We start from the raw sequence: 20,452 nt of genomic DNA, 5'->3' as shown, positions 1-20,452 counted from the left end.
ATCCTTTGCATGTTTTATTTTGAAAACAAAGCAGTCCAAAAGGAAGATGGGGGTTTTTTTTTAATATTAAGACTGTATTCCATGCAGATAATCCATAGTAAATACATTGCATTAAAAGACAGTTAAAGTGCCTTTAGTCCCTCAAAATAGTCCAACTGTGCTGTAAATTCAAGTATGTGGAAAGTAGGCCTTTAGTTATTAAGAGAATATTTTTTGATCTGGGTTCTTGATGTCAAAAATGGGGGGGTTAGCCCCCAACTTTCATAGGAGCAGAACCAACCTCGCGCTGGTCTCTGAGAAACCCTGTGCTGTGTTTTCCCAACTGCTGAACGCAGATGAGTGGCCAAGGAGCAGATACGTGATGTGATTTTCTGCCTGATGACAGGCAGCTGCCTTACTCCCGAACGACACACTCAGCAGTTGCCACAAACTGCCAGGGCACGGTGCTTGGAAAGACAGATGAGGAGCAGCAGCAGTTCTTTGTGTTTTTGCACCCTCTTTTAACCAGCTGAGCGATGGACTGAGCACAGCTAACAGCCCCAGCCCGTTTTATAGCTATAAAATATACAGGTCAATATACACATGTACATTATGCAGTCTGCTTTGAAGCAAGCCCAAACGCTGGGTTCATCAGAATCCAGAGGAAAACTCATGATGTGGCTAGAAAAGCCACGTGATTAAAAGCAAAATCAAAACCTTTTGATGTCATAGTTGCCATCGTCGTGTTCTTGCTTTGGCACTCAAGACTAGCAAGATTAACCGGCATCTTGAAGTCAGAGTTACACAGGTAGGAAAGGAGTATTGATCCTGATGCGTTTGGTGCAGCCAGCATTATACTTGCACCAGACTCTCCTATTCTCTTCAACATTAGAGCGGTACTTGGTGGTGGTAAAGGCATTTTTCTCTTTCTCCTAGGCATCAGCAACATTACCGTTGGGTTTTTCAGAATTCAATAGACAACCTCTTCCACTACAAAGCCACGTGCAAAAAATATTCAGAAAAGATTGCTCCCTGCTGACTCGCGAGCTTCCCAGATGTGAGCTTCAAGTGCCCAGAGCTAGACCTCATGTCAAAAGGTAGGACAGAGTATTTTTTTTCTCCTCCTTGAGACACAGCATGTAAGTGCCTTGCTTCTCCAGGCAAGGCAGTGGGAGATGCTGGTTGAATCCAAACCTTCAGCTCAGAGCACACACATGACTATGGGCAGTAACTTCTCCATCTACTCTACCACAAGGTCTTAGAGATGATGAATTGGAGCTGTTAACGCTCTACCTGACGATACCCCAAACCCTATTCCTCAGTAGAAGGTAGACCAAACATGTGTTGCACAGCTACAGAATACAGAATAGCCTGGTCTGTTTTTCCTCTTTCCTTAAAGGGGAAAAAAAAACCCAAACCCCAAAGCCTTTTTGACTCCAGACACTCAGAACTTGGCATCTGCCCTGAAGTATAGGTGTTTTACATATCCCAACTGTTTCTGTGCTATGGCACTTGGATGTTGTTATTCTCCACCCGAGTATCTGATCCTCTTCTGAATCCTTCTAAGATCCTGGCTGCAGTAATGCACCAGTGATTTATACAGCTCAATTGCACTCTATTTGAAGTCTGTTTTCTTTTAAATTTGCAGCATTTTAGAAGTCTTGGATGTTACCTAGCATTTCTAGGGGTTGTAGGGGAAGAGGAGTACCCCAAATCTTGCTGTTATTAAGAAAAACAGTAAAAACAAGGCCATTATTTGAAAAGAGTTAAATCCAGAGAAAATTCCTTACCAGCTCATAACCATTTCAAAGGAGATCAGATCCTGGGCAAAAACTAGATGACAGCATCCCTTTGAATTCTTTCTACTTCAGGGAAACAGGGGAAAAAACAACCTTCCAGTTGAAAGCTTTATTTGGGCATAAAGTTTATCTTCAAAATATGTCTAAAGAGAGACTGTCTGAGCCGTAACAACTTGGCACGACTCAGTCTGACTTACCCTGTTTGAGCATTTTGGTGCCTTTATGCCATAATAAGATGCAGCAAAAGTCTCCCTAGTGGCTATGTATGAGAAAGTATAATCTGGGGTCTAAATGCCACAAAGCATCCATATTTATCTTTAATGACTATATAAATTCAGCAGATGAGAAGGAAAACATTAATTAGACAGACCCTGCCTTTGGCAGTAATCACCACCAGTGACAGCTGAACCAGCCAGTGGATAAAATATGCACCAAACATGATTATCAGAATAAATAACTGAGGATCAAGAGAAAATGGAAAAAAAAAAAAAAAAAGAATGAAAAAAAGCCCCACACAACCACCACATTTTTTGGTGGGGGAAAGAAACTTTACCTTGCACTGGACTTTGGACTCTCTCTTTTTTTATACAAGCTTTCCTCAGTTTAGGGCCCAATCCTGCAGCTGGTGTCTGTGGAAGTAAGGTAGAGTATTTCTGCAGATTAGTCTTGAATTCTGATTGCACAGAAGGAGTAGAAAACCCTGAGAGGTCTAGTGTCGAAGCCCTTAGCTGGGGTCAGATTCTGGAATCACGATAGATGCACAAATCCAGACCAGGGGCCTATCACAGACATAATAAAATAAAAAAACAGAAAAAAATTCCACTGACTTGAGTAGGCTCTAAAAACTATGCTGTTAACAAGGTGATTTTTAGATTTTCAATGGTATCAAGGCATGTACGCCTTCACTCCTTATTTATGTGAAATGCCCATGAGTGAGCTTGGATTTATGTCAGGATTCAGCCCGTGGGAGGACGCTGCTGTTGCTAGTGCTCTGTCCCCATCCTCTTCCATCAGAACCTACTCTGTTCCCGCTGGATTAGTGGCCGCGCCACAAGGATGTATTCTGAAGGAACCTAAGATTTTTTTTTCACACTCCGTCTCCTTTGGGGTAAGGGTCATAGTTAGTAATTTAGCAAACTAATTAGATGCCAAAAAGTGCATCAGAGCCATTGGCTCACAAACATCCTGAAGGTGAATCCTCCGCAGGGTTCTGCCCTTAAAATAGATCAGGTTTCCCTTTCTCTGGAGCAGGGGGTGGAAGCTGTTGCTTTGAAGGGAGGGGAGGGCAGGGAGTTGAAGCCATGGTGGTGGAAGACCAACTGCAGGATGAAGAGACAAGGGGACAAGGCTTCTCGGCCACGAAGGCAAAATTAAATGTTGCCCGCCCCAAAAGAAGGCGAAGGGGAGAGTGGAGAAAGGGACAGAGCTGGGGAAGAGGGGAGGTGAGCCCTGGAGAGCCAACCTTACCTCTCCTGGGCCACCAACAGCACCTACCCCCAACCACCCAGCCTCTCCCTGGAGAGGGGAAGAGGCAACCAGCCCGACTTTCCTGAGAGCAGGCAGAGCCAGCGTGCAGCAAAAATCAACTGTTTTGCTGGCCCCAAGAGCCTGCTGCTTGAGGCAACTACGTATTTCGCCTGTACCAAGATTTGCCCCCCCTTTGCTGCCCCTGTTAAGCCTCCTGGTGGAGGAGGGAAGAGGTCAGCCACACGCAGGGGGGGAAAAACCCAACCACGAAACAAAAAACCCACGCCAAGCGAAAACTTTGACTGCACTTTTTTTCTACCGCCACATCCAGGGCTTCGGTGCCGGGCTGCAGGCGGAGTCCAATGTCGCAACTGACTGCTGACGCTGCAGGCCCTGCTGTCCCGTGAGGAAATCCAGGCAAGTCCCAGCCTCACATCGCCCTGACTCATTCTTTTCAAATGCTCCATTGGGTCTTTTTCCTCTACTTGCTGTTTCTTTTCCAAGAGGGGAAAGACTTTGCAATAGAATAACAGAAGACTCCAACACTTGAGACATGGGAGGTTCGAGATGCAGGGGGAGGAAGCGCTCAGCACTGTTCTGCTTCGACAAAGCCCTCCTTCTCCTGGCTGGCCGGCTCCACCTCCGAGTACGTTGCATGGTTGGTGTGATTTCGGAATTTCATGGCAGGCCAGTGATGTGGCCTTCGCTGTGGACAGAAACAAAGACCCATCAGAAGCTATGACAGAGCCTTTCACGCCAAGCCTGCAGGGAAAACGGAAACTCGGTCCTGAAACAAAAACAATGCTGTCTTTGTGAAAGTTTGACTTTTTATTAATAAAAATAAATTTAAAAAAATCGCTTCATGCTTAAAAGAATTCATTACAATGCATCGATCTCACTGAGCTGACCCACTAACAAGGTTAAAATGGGGAGCGGGGAGGAAATGGAAATTTTAAGTGAAATCTCACATCAGCCTTAGAACAAGGGGGGCCTGTGCAGCCGAGGATGGCCACGGGCTTCCCGTGCGACCACATGCACGTCAGCCCTGTGTCTCCTCTCTATCTGCAAAACAGGGACAACCGCATTGCCCCTTCTCAGCCGGGTGTAGCTAAATGGGTCAAACATTGCCAAGTGCTCAGGTACTAAACTGGTAGAGGCCATGTAGATCAATTCTCTGAAGCTTGTCTCTGCAAACAGGACAGATGGAGGAAAGAAGAGCGTGCTAGGAAAAAGCCAGCGAGTGATAAGGAAAGGCTGAGGGCTAAATGTTGCTCACTCCCTCCGCAGCAGCTCCTATGCCAGGATTCAGCCCACTTCTGACTGCCTCGGGATCCTACACCAAGCGGTCTTCTGGCTTTTAACAGCAGATGGAGATTGTTGGACCCCCTATCTTTCCAAGAATTAAAATCTTCCTTTTAGAGCATTCACACCACCGCTTACACAGTAGCTGATGGCATGACATCTATCAGTAAAGTCTGACAATTTTTAGTCAACAAAATCCAGCTGGGCACTTCAAAAGGCAGCGATCTCAATTATGTCATAGCTCCTACTGAGCCCTCCAACCAGGCTGCGTGTCGACTGCTCATGCAAGCAGGTGGAAGAGCCTAACGTTGCATGGGGAAAAAAAGGCAATGTGTGAAAGGGAGCAAAATAAAACAGTGTGGGAGGGAGAGAGCCTAAGTTTAAAACATCGTCAACTGGAGGTTGGGAGATCAGCTGTGACTGTAGGGCCATGAAAAGAAACTCAGATAGGAACTCTATCAAAGTTCCTCTCTCCTCTTCTCTTTGCTCCCTGCTCTCCTCTAGAAGGTTAGGATTTGTGTTGATAGCAGAGGAAGAGAAAACCGGCCAGGGATAAGGTTCTCCACTCACCTCAATGAAGAAGAGGGCAGCGTTGGAGGTGGGGTGGCTGTTGATGTAAATTCCAGCAAGGATAATAGCTGCAATGAGCAACACAGCCAGAACGATCCCCACGATAGTACCTGTGTGAATCGGGGCGCCTGCTTTCTTGGAAGGAAGGCTGCTTCCCACACCTGCAAAAAAGGATTCAGTTGAGTCTTGAACTGTGCTGAGACCTCGGTAAAAGAAAGGACAGAAAAGCAAAGGAAGGCAGGACCTTCCAGAGCTCTGCACGTACGACTGAGCAACTTAGCCTGCTACTGTCAGGCTCAACAAGAGGGAAAGATGCACCAGAGAGTTGTCTGAGCTCCAGCATTCCTTTTGGATGATAGCAGTAGCTGCTTTGAAAGAAGATTAAACCACCACCACGCAAGTAAACCCCCCCTCCAATCCATATTCTTTATATATTGGCTGCTCACTCTGATAGAAAGCCATTAGCCATATGCTGAGTGGGGTCCTCAGTGTGTCTTACTCGCAGCCCTGCAGCTTGCCCTCCGTCCTCGGCTATGAATATGCAATTGCACGGAACTACGGAGGGTGTATGTGGCACATATTAACAGTGACATTACCAGCCATTTGGGGAGCGATTTGGCTGAAACTGGGAAGATCATGCATTTCAAAGGCCCCATGCCTGCAAAGGAACTGGTCCTGCACCCAGTTTAGCCAGCTTAACTTCCCTGAGCTGCTTTCAGGCAAGAGGGATGGGCTTGTAGTTTGCATAAGACCGCAGTTCTAGCAAACCTGACATCAGGTGAAGAGGGCTCGGATCCTTCCCATACTCTGAAGTTAGTAAGAGCAGCCACAGTTCGGTTCCCTGCCCTTGGGGCTGCCGAACAAACTCAGACTGAGAAAGGCTTCACGGGAACAGAGATGAAAAAGGCAGAGCTGAGCTAAAGACACTTTTCAAATTTGGATTTCCCACTGCTGTTTGGCACAGCTGGGGAAATTCAAGAGAAAGAAGGACTTTATATCTATGCAAAAACTGCAAAGAAAGGGAATTACATGGGAAGAGAAAACTCATCGTCTTAGTTTGCACAGCAGGACTAAGTGGGAAAAGTAGACAAACAGCATCAGGGTAAAACAGTTTGGTCCCGACTCTCACTTTTCACTACCTGAAATGGTATTAGTCAGGGTAAGGACAATAGGAGTCTTATCTTGATTACACCCCTCCAATCTCAGTTTCACCTGTCCAACCTGCTGACTGATCGCAGCTCCCCGGTGCATTTGATTTCAGCGTAACATGTTTTCACTTGGAACGACCGTGAGCAGGCAGAGAGAAGATGAAGGGCTTACCTTCACTTCCTCCGTACTGATTGAGCTTCGTATCATCTAGAAGAAGAAAACAAAGGCAAAAAAAACCCCAAAGTTAGGAGCCTTCTACGGTATTCTGCATGCTTCCCACCCGCTTTCATCCCTCTGTGACGGGGCCGCTGACAGAACACACCCCTTGCACAGCATTTCTGTGGCCAGTGACAGTTTTAAACCTCTGAGTTTGGTGGAAGAGGAAGGCACCCGGGAAACAACAGTAGTGAAAGCATGTGGGTTATGGTTTGTCGTCTTCCTTCACAAAGGTGGCACCTGGAGCACAAACATCTGAGGAAACCAGTCTTTAAATATGCTCAGTGTGCAAAGCAGAACAATAAGTGAATGCTGGATGGGGCCCCAGCCCCTGTGGGTGTCTGTGTTCGGACTACGGCACGTGCAGCAATACGCTGCTAATACATCCCAAATAAATCAATGGGATGTTACGCTGTAGATATCTTCCATGGGGGCCCCAAATCCAATTCCATTCTTCACCTCATTCTGGAAGAACCAGGCTATATTGTACCAGGCTTTACGTCTTGATGGTCTCCACATCACCACCCTCGCGAGTCCAGCTGAAATCCTGATCCTTGGCTTACACGTTTGCTAGCTGCAATGCTGACATGCGACCAGAGAATCAGACACGTTCACAAACATCTCCAGGAGCAGAGCCAGCGAGCTGGGCTGGCTGGGGAGGATGCGGAGGGGTGGGTCCACTCCTTTCTTTTGCTTGTTCCTTTGCTGTGCTTCTCCAGATAAAGTTCGCTGCTTGATGCAGCTGGCTGTTTGTTTCCTTCCAAGATTACAAATTAACTTCATGCTTGACTATGTCACAGAAAGCCTCTTGTTCTTTTCCCAAGAACTGGCGATGAGTTGGAAAATAATCTCAGTGGTGGTGCTACACTCCCCCTTCCTTTAATTGCTCCTTTCAAAGTCAACTCTGTCAGCCAGGCGCTCCGTTCCTCCCCCCAACTCCTTCCCGTTGCTGAAGGACAATTACTAATGTTCCTTTCTATTTATTCTAATTAGCAGTTTGCGTTAGGGACTATTAAGCAGCAAAATTGAAGTGATACCTGCCGCTAGGATCTGAGGAGCCAGCCCTGTGTTAATAGGATTATCAAGCTTTAGAACATGGCTGTCTCGAGGGAAACTCAGGTCCTTATGTGGAGCTTTCCTATGCTGGAACGAACCCCATTCCCGAGCAGAGGCCAATCACAAGCCTACGCTGTATTATTGCCAGTCTGAGAGCACTGGCAGCCCTGAGCCACCAGCTAGGACCAAGCACATTAAAAGCATGAGCCCCTATACACAGTATTAACCGCTGTTATGAAGCTGGGGAGTCTGTCCACCAGGGACTAGTTGCTTGTTGACCTTCACAAACACGTAAAAAGGCTGCGATGCAACTGTAAAACTCTTCCCACCGGAGGGTTTCATCTCTCCCCTTACCACACCACTCCGAGTCTCACCCCTTAGGCTGCCCCTCCTTCTCCTTTCCACTGCCTCCTGTACTCACCCCTGCCCTTGTGCCTCAAAGATGGGTTTGATATTTTATTTACTTGGATATGAATGGGCTTTATGAGGCATCGGAGTGAAAGACCTCTCCAGGGATAAGCATCGAGGACGGAGTGTCCCTGCCACAGCTGCTCACCCCACCTGCCCCTACCTTCTGTAGTGAGACCGTCAATGAAGAGCGAGGACGCGGAGGTGGTGGCATCCTCATTCAGCGGTGAGAAAGAGCTGTCAGGAGGTGCTGAATAGTGGTCGCCTTCCAAATCCTCGCAGGTCTTCTCATCTGACTGGAAAGAAAATGAAGAACAGCTACTTTTCCTAGCTCTCTTCCAGCAAGAGTGCCAAGGAGCCAGTGGTGAGGACTGTGCTTCCCAGGCTTCGGGCTGCCGAGCCCTTGGGGTTCAAACACTGGAGTGGAAGCAGGGGACATGGTCCAGAAGTGCCAGGAGAAGTATGGGGGGGGGGGGTGACATGGAGGTTGGAGAAGAGGAGGAAAAGTTTGGGAACCACTTATGCAGGACAAATGACAATGATCTGGCAAGGTCCTACAGTCTGACCTCCTTGCATCACTGAATGACCTTACATAGGTCCTGTGACCTCCTTTTCCCTCGCTCAACCCTCTTGGTTAACAGGGAACAAAGCTGAGTTTTCAGCGGGGGGAAAAAAAAACCCAACAAAAAAACCCAAAGCAGAAACAGATGTTTCATTAGAGCTGATCTTTCTGAGACAAAGAAACTAGTTCATCCAATGTGGAGATAATTGTGCTAACAAGGACAAAAAAAATCACAAGGGCTAATTTCTTCATGCTCGAGAGTGAGTGTCATGCTTCAGAAAGTCAAGAAAAAAAATATCCCAGTGTACTCAAATGGCACCACTTGGTAATTTATGGAGGTCTCCGCATCTTTACTGAACATCCAGCACCGACCAGCACAGAAACAAGACACCAGCAAGGCAAAGACAGGTAACGCTGGATTAGATGGACCATCTTTTAACTATTCCAATAGAGACACCCTCTATTAAGTGGATCAGCGGTCCTGCCGTAATGGAAAAGGGATATCTAAAGGGATATTCAGTCTGTTCCAGAACAGCATGGGCCAAGTGGAGCTGAGAGTGAATATTTTGAGCTGGGATATGGCCATTGTTTTTTTCTGTAGTTCAGCGTCATTCCTAGCAGAGGACCTAAGAGAAGTGACTCCCCCTCTCGGTCTCACCTTCTGGCCGCAGCCGTAGGATAGCCACTCCTCACGGTATCGGTCAAAGCCGCTGGAACACCTGCGGAGAAAAGCAGTATTAGCCCGTGGCAGAGAGACACAGCAACAATAATGCTCATTTGCCCGCTCTACGCGAGTGGCATCGCTAATGATTTCTAAGCTGCCTAAGAGTCCCAAATGCTGCCCCGATGGGCGCCGTGTACAGACACTTGGACAAACAAGTATCTGAGGACTGGGAAGATTATGTACAAGTTGGTCTCCAAAGACATGGGGTTTCCAGTACAGCTGTGCTGGAAGGACCCAAATGTTCCTCTTCACAGAGGAGGAAAAGGGTCAACGCCGCTTCTCCAAGGGAAACGGAGAAGCAGAGAAATAGGAAAAAATATATAGACTGAGTCTGAATTTCCATTCCCTGGACTCTGTGCCAGGGCAAGGCCATGATCTCCACGAGGGGTTTTTTTTTTCCAGAAACATCTGCACAGGAAAAACACATTAAAGAAATTACAAACGGCATCAGGAAAACACCAGCTAGAGAAATCTCTACAGAAACAGAGGGAATGAAATAGCACTCTGACCTTTGGAAAAGTCTCTGGGGACTACCAAAAGATGAATCAGGGGTTCAGCTCATACAAGCACTAATTTAGCCAACTACCAACCACTAAGAGAGGAGAAGCCACAAAACTTCAGGTCCCGCTGAGTCACTGAGATCTTTGCTTAAAGTACAGTTCCTGTAACGATTACGGGCTCAGCAAAAGCGAAAACACCAACTCCGCTGTCCAGAAGAGAGCTGAGAGGACTCTGGGGTTAAATCGCTGAGCTGGACTCAGGATATAAGTTCAAACCCTTGGAAGCCACCCTACCAACTTCCTTGGGAAAGATCACGTTGGCTTTGCAAAACCAACCTGGTTGAAAGCCAACAAGATAGCAGTAGGCTTGCTCTAGCCTGCAGTTTCCGCCACGCTTGCCACTTGTACTTTCCTTTTGTAACCTAAGCTCTTCAGGACCGAGCTGCCGACACGCAGTTAGGGCTGCAGGGAGCATGGCTTTTAGCCAAGACATCAAGAAGTCACCGTACTATAAGTGATAAGAGCAAACATCAGCAACAGCGACTTGGATTTTGGAAGATGGGGTTTGCAAACGCCGTGAATTTGGAATAAACAGAATGACGAAGTCCTTGAACGCTGGGATTTCAGCCCAAAAAAGATCCAGGCTAAGCCACTGTATCCCGGGCTTGGTTTTGCTATCAAAGCCACATCTGGTTTTACGCATCTCTCAGCTGCGAGAACATAATATTCTCTGATCAGAAGCCACCGCCGAGCAACTGTCATTGAAAAATGATGTTCCCCTGGCTCAGGTTGTATTCCAGCCCACTGAAAGGCAGTGAATCAACACCGATTTATAGGGTCGCTTTGCTGATGTCTCAGGATCTTTCCCTGTCCCAGCTGCCCTGCTCATACCTTGCTGAAATTGCTGCGTGCAAGGAAAGGGTGCAAGTCTTGAGCGTAGCGAGAGAAGGGCTACAGAAAGGAGGAGTGAAGGTGCCCTGCGAGCGATGCCGGGGAGAGCCAAGGCTGCCCTTGCAGGAGGCGGCTGGGGAAGGGGGCCAGCCCGCGTGCCTTCCTGGGAGAGCCAGGCATTTCCCAAGCGTGGCTGTCCCCGTGCCGCCTGTGAGGATCTGTGTTACTGGGTCCTCTCCCCTGCCACTAGCGCTAAATAAATATTTCAGCAAAATCTCATTAAAGTCGCTCATGCTCCGTGTCGCGCTGCTTGAGCTGAAGGAGAGCACGGAGCAGAACTGCTGCATGGCTGGGACTGCAGCGGGGCCAGCCCCGTCCCCCCAGATCCTCCTTTTACCCCCCCAAAAAGCAGCAGGTGCCCCCCTACCCTCATTGTGTCTCATCCCCGACAAAGAGGGCCTGTCACCCGCAGCTGGGGGGCTGATGAGCGTCCCCGGGTCTGTGACCTACCTGCTGTCCTTCAGACTTGAGCGTGTCCCAGCCTCCCTGCCCTGCACTTCTGTCTGAAATCACAGCCCAAGCCAGGACAAGTTTCCCCCACGTTTAACCTCACTGACAAAAATGTGACTCTTGCTTCTGGTCTCAACTTGTTCCAGCTGCTGCAGCAAAACATTAGGACCAAGAACCCCAGCCTCGGGAAATGTCTCCCTTCAACGGCTTGTAACCGGAGATCAGATCACCTCTTAACCGTGGCTATGAGACTATGAGAGCAGCACCCCTAAACCAAAACCCCACCCAACAAAAAAAGGAAACTAATAATAAAAGAGCAGCAACACCAATACAGGCATCAGACTGGAGTTGCACTTGCTCTCCCGGCTATAGAAGCATTAGCAAGAGAAGAGGTGGGAAGGAAACTCATCCCAGCTACCTCTGCAGGACGTGACACCAGCTGCAGTTGAAGGTCAGCTCCGAGGTCACACACATTTCACAGCTCTGATGCTGGAGACAAGCTGTAAAAGAGAGAGGAGATGCGATACGCCAGCATCTGCACGGGCACGAGGGCGCGTGTGCTGAAAGCTGGTGGCATGGGTAGAACCAGCATCGACAGATGAGTCTCTACCCCAGCCCCTCTCTGCAATGGACCTGCAGGACAAGGCAGCACCTTTCTAGCATGAGTGGACTCTCAGTCCATCTGTAAAAGTCTTACCATTCTGTTTAGCTGGGAATTAAAACACATCTGAGACTTATGCCATTTCTTATTGTACAGAAGGTTTTTCTCAGAAGGAAGGAAGCAATACAAACAGTTTAATCCTCTGTTGCTATGTCCATACTAAGTAGTTCTGCAAGAATATCTCACACTGGAGAGGACTAGCTGCTTGTAGAGTACCATCATTTGTTTGTCACCCTGTCTAGAAAAGATGGCCAAGAGGGCTTGCCTGCAAAAAAAGTCAAGGAAACCAGCAGTTTTAACAAGTCCCTCGGGAGTCCCTGACAGCCCGCAATGACAGAGCCGAGAGCTGATCGGGTGCTGTGAAATACCAAGCGATGAAGGCAGAACACCAGAGGTTCACGTCCTGCATCGGGGCACAGGGTCCTGAAAGGCAGCAGCATCCCCATCCCACCGGGGACGCCTGGCACCCCCCCATCCTGACCCAGACACTCCATCACTTCTCCGTCCATGGGCTCCCCGGTCTGCCCCTCGCACTTGAGCAAACTCACCACCGCTGCTACCCAGGCCTGGGCTGCCCACGCTTTTCTGGTGTCCTCCAGTCCTCATCTCCTCCACTCTCCTGTCCTGAGCTTTTCCCGAGCAGACTGCCACGTGGAGGTCTTGCGAGCAAGCAAGGACCTCTGGAGAAGAGGCAGAGGCTAACCCAGTTCATCCACTTCTGACCTGAATAAGGCTAAAAATTAAACCCCCAGAAGAAAAAGTGGAGTCTAGCTCTCTCTAGCTCTGTGGCTCCTCTGAAGATACTGCTCTCAGCTACCCTAGCTGCTGGGGAAAAACAAAATAGCAAGTCTTAAGGAGAAAAAAAAATTATTGCAGAATGCTTATTTATGATCTGCTTTGCAGTAACCCTGCCTGCTGTTAAAATTGTCATAAAATACCCTGGGGAGACTGTTCAAATGCATAACCTTGGTATCTTTGTGACAGATTTACTCTCCGCTCTGTATTTACGGACTGCATGACAACTTTCCCTTGTGTGCATGTGTCCTTGGATCCGAACACTAAAAATGTATCATCTGTTTAACAGGATCCTTAAGAAATTTCATCCGAGTGTGGAGGCGTAGAAAATGTCTTGTAGACAGACCTGAAGTGAACCAGTGTCCAGCACGATTAGCTGCAGCTTATGGAGCAAAGAGGAGCTTCAGCAGCTGGACAGGTGGGAAGGGCTGTCAGTGCAGGAAATAAGGAGTCAAAGTACCGGGGCGAGAGGGGATCTACTGGTGAGCAGCAAGAGCCATCGACTCAGCTGCGCACAAGGAAGGTGCTGGCAGAGCAGCACGGAGCGCAGCTTGGGACCATAGCACATCGCTCCCAGGGACATCGTGGCTGGCACCACCGCTCTCATCACCTGGGGAGTGCCGAGCAAATCAGGTAAGGTGTAATTGCCTGCAGAGCCCTCCTTTATCAGCTTCTCCCATGCCAGCTGAGCTTTGCTGCATCCCAGGCTCCCGTCTCAGCTATGGAGCAGCCAGGCTGGCACGCATGTGGGATTTGCTGTTGGCTGAGGTTGACTCCGAGCTGATAAATCCAGACAGGGCTGTACGTACGAGACGTTCAGCGACAGCCACGCACAGACCTTCTTACAAAGGCAGAATGACTGGGGGACCCCAGGGCAGGGGCGAGCTGTACCCTGGCCGATAGCACACCCTCCCTCCATGGCTCCAGCGCGCAGTAGGACCCCAGCCGTCGGGTGACGGATGGCAGCCATACCCCCTTCCAGCATACACTGAACCTGCCTCCTCCGGCCTTGGCTTCCCCCTTTGGCTGTAAATAGGAGGCTGTTGTAGTTGCTGGGTGAAACCACGGGAGGGAAACACGCTCCGGGGCACCACGCCAGCTTGTCCGACTTACTGGGCAGCGGGGTGAACTCCACGGCTGACATGTTGGTGATCTTGCTGGTGTCCAGCTCCACGCGATGATATTCGTAGATGGTCCGACGGCGGGACTCTGAAACACGGAGCCTTGGCTTTAGAGTGGGCACAAACTCACCCTGCACGCCCTTCCCCATCCTGCAAAGGGGTTTACCCCACGCATGAATCCCAGCGTGCGCGGGGAAAGCTTGTGGGGCTGCTGCTGACTCCCAGCTGAAAGGCAAAGGTGGCCCCAGGTCTTGGGGTTGTTCCTGTGGGAGAGGACAGTGTACGGCGGCTGTCAGGCTGCAGGAGAAGCAATGCGGGAGGTGCTGGGGGGGGAGGAGTGGTATTAGGGCACAGATCACCTCTTCTGTGTTTTGCTAGGAGGAGCTTGGAGCTCTGTCCCCCTCTCCCCAACCAGAGGCTCCCGATATGGATGTGGTCCAGTCCTGCATCGCTCTAAACAAACACGAAGCTGCACAACACATTGCTCGTCAGTGACTCACGGGGCTGCGAGCCTCCCCCGTGCGCAGCGCTCGCCCGGAGCTCCGCACCGCTCCCCGGGCTCCCGCTCAGCAGCTGCCTTCCCCCCCAAAGCCTCCTCCTTCCCCCATCTCCCTCACGCCTTGCCCCCTTTCCTTTCTTTCCCCTTCATCCCGGGGGCCAGAGGGGTCTATCCTGGATTCAGGCTTCTCCCAAATTTTCTCCCAGCCTCTGCCGCTAATTGACGTGGTGACACCAGCCAAGATGCTTCTCTGGCTTTGTGCCCCTGCGAGGATAATCAAACCTGTCCTTCCAGCACAGCCACAGCTCCTCGCTGCTCTGCTCCGCGCTTGGAGACCAGCAGATGAGCAGGACAACATGCTCTCCCCTCCTAACCCCTCCTCTCCTTCCCTTCAAGCCTTGTTTCTTCACCTCATTAGGTTTTTTCGTGCCCAGTTCTTGCATTTCTCCTCCGCCCGCTTCCCCTCACACCCCCGGGGCAGGCAGGAGGTACAGGCAGGGTTCAGCAAGCCCATGGGGATGGAGGGCACCAGCCTGGCGAGGGGCAGGCTGGCGGAGCGGGGAGGGGAAGAACCATCCAGCCTGGCCGAGGTTTTTACACAAACTGTTGTAAACGGGTAATAAATGAGGGCCAGATGGCAGGCTCCATAAATAACAGGGAAAAGCAACCGCGCCGGGTGCAGCGCCGGGAGGCAGGAGCGAGGTTGGGCTCCTCATGACAAGAGGGGATGGGAGAGGCTGGAAGAGCCTTTTCGGCAAGCTCACCCCATGCCTGCAGCTCACGGCACATATGGAATAAGCATGCAGACATGTATGTAGCCGTCCCCACGTCCTGCCAACACAGGTGCCGATCCCAGCCCTGCCCGCAGCAGCCATGCAGCACCCGTGCCATGCTACGTGTTCAAGGACAGTCCAGAGCAGCAGCGATGTGGCTTGTAGGCTCCCCTAAACCCCCATGCCTACAGGAACGAGGCACCCAGCACCCCCCCAAGCCTCTCGCCCATCTGCAGTCTCGTTTGCAACCGTTCTTCCCCTCCTCCTCATCAGCTGGAAATCACGAAGCGATAGCTTGGCTGCTCGCAGCGATTCTGAACACACTGGGCGAGAAGCACGAAGCCCTTTTGCCTGCAGCGCCTCGCCAAAGCACACAGCGTTCGTGGGCGGGGGCCACGCTGACCCGCGGGGGCCACCCAGAGCACAAGGCTGCGACTCACCAGGCACATCGGGAGATGGGTTGAGGATCATGAAGGCATCGGAGAGGCCAGCTTTCACAGGGTGCTGGGTGGCACTGATCTGTAGGACCGGCACGGGGATCTGCAGCCAGGGAGAGAGGGCGTGATGGACCCCAGCCCTGCCCCGGGCTCCTGGTGCTGCTGCAGAAGTCTCCAGTGCTTTGGTGGCACTGGGAATGCCCGGACTCGGCACGTGAACAGTTATAATACCAGATCTCCTCCCAGACCCACAGGGATCCCCCGCAGGGACCCTCCTGCCGTGCCTTCCCCAGCGGAAACATCCCTCACCTCCTTGTACCCAAAGACGATTCTCCCGGTGCTGTGCAGGGCCACCTGGAAGGTGAAGCTGCCCATGTCCTCCTTCCCCTGAAGATAGACCTTGTCCCACTGCACCACAAAAACCGTCCCTGGGGGAGAGACCAGAGCGGATCAGTCTTCTCATCTCTCCTCATCCCACATCTCAACAGACTGACCCGTCCTCTTCTGTCGGTGAAGCTCCGAGTCATCTCGTCCCCCGATCCCCAGCACATCACTCTGAGCAGACCCACCAACAAGCCCCTGCCAAACATCCCAGCCGCCCCTACCCAAACCCCCCCCTCCAGGCGCTGAACAGCCCTTGCTGCCCTGGGCTCCCCTTCCCCACACCCTCACCTGGCTCCGGCCCCTCTGTTTGCTCCAGAGAGCTGAGCTTTGCCCAGTTTTACGAGGAAGGAGCGGGGCAGGCAGGCTGCCTGCTGCTCTGCTCGTACGGCAGCCGCCGTGGCTTGCACGGGGGCCGGCCGGAGCAGGGCTCACCGTTGTCCAAGTACTGGACGGTGGAGTTGCGGGAGTAGCTGGGGTTGAAGTTGGCCATGAGGGGTGCGATGTACTGCGTGGCCGTGAGCATCCGGTGGATGACGTCCCCCATGAAGATAAAACCTGAGCGAGCAGAGGAGGGTGAAGCAGCGCACGCTCCCCTCCACCGCCCCGGGATGCTCCCTCCCTCTTTCTGACCTCCCACTACCCTGCCCTGGCTCACCCATCCCTTTTTTTACCCCCAGCATCCCCTCCTGGCTTTCCTCCAAGCCTGTGTGACCCCCCTGCATCCCCTCAACTGCTGCAGAAACCGAGGCACCAGCAGCACCTGACTCCCTGAGCACCAGCAGCAGGGCAGGGGTTAGACTTGGGGTGGAGGGAAAAAGCTAGAAGGGCTGCAGCCCCTTCTCTGTCTGAGCTCCCCGGGCTCTGGGACGTGGGGTGAGGTTAGAGCCAGCCCCAGAGCTGTGTCCAGCCCCTCCACCGCAGGAACACCGGCTGAGCACGGGTACCCTGTCCCATCCCGACTTACCACCCGTCGCTATCGTGACCTGCCGCAGGAGGTGGCCGTAGAATGGGAAGTCAAAGGAGAGGACGATTCTCTGCGGGAGGGAGACGGGGTGAGAACTGCGCTCAGCCCTTGGAAAAATACCTGCTGGGGATGCGGGGGGACGGGTCCGTGCCCACCGGCACCGGCTCTGCCCTGGCTTGGAGCAAGCTCCTGGGGCCGGCGCATGGAGGGGTGGGAGAGGGATGGGAGCGAGGGTCCTGAGGGTGCCCGGTCCCCACGGCTCATCCCCTTCAGCCCTGGACTGGGGGCTAGGGGACACCAAACGCTTCCCAAGCCTTGGTCTCCACCAGGCTGTCACAGGGACGTGGAGGGGCTGCTGCTGCTGCCCCGGGCGAGGTGCCACCATCGGGAAATCCCTGCTGGGAGAGGAGACCCGGCAGACACCCCCGGCTGCAGAACAGCCCCGCGGGCTCACCGAGGCCTGCCGGTGCGTGTTGGAGAGGATCCCGTGGATCTTCACTTGGCTCCTGTTGGCCGCTGCCATGTCGACCCACAGCCCCCTCAGGCGGGCGTCCCCCGGCCCGTAGATCCGCGACACGTAGTAGCTGTGGTTGTCCTCCTGCAGCCGGGGAGGGACAGGGTGACAGGGCACAGCATTACCCAGCTTGCTCCGTGGAGATGCAAACCCCCAGGCACGGCTCAGAGCAGCTGGGACAGCCGGTGGGAGCCCGACCCCCGTCTCAGCACAAAGCAGCAATAGAAGCAGCACAGAAAAACCCCATGCAAAGCCAGCAAAGGACGCTGAGCAGTTGGAGAAGGTGCAGAGAAGACCCACGAGATCGACTGAGTGCAGAGAGGACGGGCTGGCTGGCGAGAGAGAGACGTGACTCACGAGAGACTTCAGCAGATGCAACCTTCCCGGGAAGAAACTATCCTGCTCTAGAGCCAGGAGACAGAAGCTACAGCTAAAGTGACCACTAGAAGCGAAGCAAACAACTGGAGGCATGGAAGCCCAGAGGAAATTATTAACCTTGGAACAGGCAGCTTGGGGAAGGCAGCCGAGCCACCGCCGCCAGCCGAGTGGGAGCGAGGGGCTGAGGACGGGGTACGTGGCGGGGGGAGCGGGGCTCTTCAGGGCACGGGCTGCTCTCCTGGATGAATCCCCGGAGCGTGGATGGGGCATGGCTCTGCGTGAGCGATCAGATCCCCTTGCTATTCTCACACAGAGCAAGGAGAGCGACCCTGGGCATCAACCCCGAGCCTTCCCAAGCGGCCAGCGGCACCCCAGGCTCCCCGAGCCCCCTCTCCCCGGCAGACTGGAGCGTGGACCACACGGCAGCTCTGCCAAGAGCCATCTCAAGCTGATCAGGGATCTATTGAAGGACGCACATCCCGGCTGGGGACCTGCACGTGGCTCTGTGGCAGCTTCCTTGGGGACACCGGCAGAGCGAGTGATTTCCCGGGGCACAGCCAGCCCTGCACAGCCCGTGCCCTGGCCACGCTGGTCCCACTGTGCCTCTCCGAAGTGATCTGGTGTGCGGCCGGCCGGGGACACAGCTGGGAGCTGCCGCCTGTCAGGGGAGGCTGGTTCGCGCCGGGGGGGGCGAGGAGAGGAAGCATCTTAATTTTTCCTTGGGAAAACACTGCTCCGCTGCTCCGTGCCAGCGCCTGGCGCGCTGCCACGCTCGCCGCTCATCCCAGTCTGCTGCATTTCTGCCGCTCAGTCCCTTCTGACCCCCGGTCCCCCCCTCGCCCCCAGCATCTGACCCCCAGACCCCCTGCCTGCAGCTCCCCCCGCCCTGGCTCACTCCAGGACCTGCTCCCAGACCCGCTCCCTGCACATGAGCCCGGGTGCCGGAGGCAGGGGATGACCCACCAACCCAGGATTCAACAGGTTGGAGGGGGTAAAAAAGAGAAAGCAAAGCCCCCCGCTTTGAGCAGCCCTGTGCTATTCCCCAGCGCGGTACTGCAGGTCTGCGGGAGTCATAGGGAATAAAGTGCTATTAGAAAAATCCCGTAACATGTTATTTTTTCTGCTTCAGTGAAGTTCAGGGAGAGCCATTGCACTCCTTGGCGAGCCCCGACTCCAAGGAAAGCTTTCCTAGCTCTTCCCTTTGGCAATTACAGCCCCTTCTCTCTCCCAGAGCTCGGAGGGACTGCTGCAGCCCAGAGTCCTCCCTTCCCTATGGATGGGGAAACTGAGGCACGGTGAAGGCCGTGCCAGTACCTGCTGCATCCCAGCACGCACCGCCCACGCAAAGGCTTTGGAAGCCCCCCAGGATGCAGGGACAGGCCAATGCCGGGTGACAAATAACAAAACCTCCCGTGCCCTCGTGCCCCCCCCCCCCCCCCCCCCCCCCCCGTGCCTTCCCAATGTGCTCCAAATAAACCGGGGGGGAAATAAGCAGGGCCAGGAGCGCGGAGGAGCTGGCTGCCGAGCTCCTGACCTCATCGCTGACTCATTAGGATGTCCTAATCTGTCACCTTGCTTTGGTTATAGCAGGAATTAAGAGAGGGGAGGTTTTGGACGCAGGAACAAGTGGAAAGCGCAGCCACATAGGACAGAGCTCAGGGAGGGACAGCGGCGCTGCCCGGCATCACACCCCTCTTCATCTTGGGTCCAGAGCTGCCCCTCTGCACCCCAAACCTGGAACATTTTGGGGGGGAGAGAGGAAAACCCCTCCAGACTCGGGGCTGGCACCTCCCCAAGTAGGATCACACCTTCTGCGGGTCGTACACAGAGAGATGCAGCGACACGTGGGGGGAACAGCGTCCCTGACCTTGAACGTGGCCCTGCTCCCGGGGGGAACGCTCCTCGCCCCCCGACAGCACGAGCCCCAGGAAATTGCTGCCTTTTCCTCCTGGAAACCCACAAGCGCCATCGCACCCTCCCTGTGGCTCCCCGGCAATGCCGTGGTGGCCGCTGGTGGGTTTGGGCTGGTTTTGTTTTGGTTTGTTTTTTTTTTTTTAAACACTTCCACATCAGGACTTTTCTGGCTTCTGGCCCCTCTCCGTCCCCGATGGTCACCAAGCAAGGCCAAGCTGGAGCTCAAGCAGAGTGGAAACAGCCACAGCTGTTGCTCCCCTGCGCGCTGTGCCCACGGGGGCACTAATTCCACCGAATCCACAACCAGCTGCCGGCAAAAATGCCAGGACAAGTCACCCACGGCCGACACGTCCTCCACCAGAAACCACCCTCAGCCATGGCCACCCATCCCCATCCCCATCCCCATCCCCATCCCCATCCCCATCCCCATCCCCATCCCCATCCCCATCCCCATCCCCATCCCCGAGACCTCAGAGCTGGGCAAACTCCCCCAGCTGCCAAGGGACCCACAGCCCCGCCACAAATAACCAGGAGCTAATTGAGGGCGGGTAATTAGCACAGCCGGGATGTGAGAATCAAGTGAGAGCTCGCAGGAGGTGACACTGCTGCTACAGGAGCTCGTTAGCAGCGGCGCAGGCTGCTGCCTTCCCCAGCCGGAGACACCCCCCCCCCTTCCCACGCAGCCCCTCACCCCGGCACAGCCTCAAGCCCCCTCAGCCCCGACAACCTCGGCAGCGTCATCCCTGCTGCACACGTGGCACCGCGGCAAGTGAAGCATCCCGGGCTTTTCAGCCCAGGATGGCCCTGGCGCAGCCCTGGGACCTGGCAGGGCTCGGCGGGCAGGGGACGGCCGCAAGGCTCGGAGCAATCCCCAGGGCC

The 20,452-nt window shown here is 53.3% G+C and overlaps 1 protein-coding gene across 1 annotated transcript; it reads right to left on the bottom strand.

Moving 5' to 3' along the window:
- Positions 1–17,365, bottom strand: PLXDC1 (plexin domain containing 1; the record flags this gene model as incomplete). The annotated part of the gene is given in 12 exon segments (XM_076357072.1): positions 1–3,951; positions 5,118–5,278; positions 6,438–6,473; positions 8,110–8,242; positions 9,167–9,227; positions 11,552–11,633; positions 13,703–13,798; positions 15,423–15,522; positions 15,729–15,847; positions 16,236–16,358; positions 16,768–16,837; positions 17,222–17,365. Coding segments are annotated over 12 exon segments (1,170 nt in total). The 3' UTR covers positions 1–3,831.
- Between the last annotated feature and the right edge of the window lie 3,087 nt (positions 17,366–20,452).

Source organism: Aptenodytes patagonicus, chromosome 20 (genome assembly GCF_965638725.1).
Source record: "Aptenodytes patagonicus chromosome 20, bAptPat1.pri.cur, whole genome shotgun sequence".
Lineage (NCBI taxonomy): Eukaryota > Metazoa > Chordata > Aves > Sphenisciformes > Spheniscidae > Aptenodytes > Aptenodytes patagonicus.
Note: the sequence above shows the minus strand (reverse complement) of the source record. Positions and strands in the feature narration are given on the sequence as shown.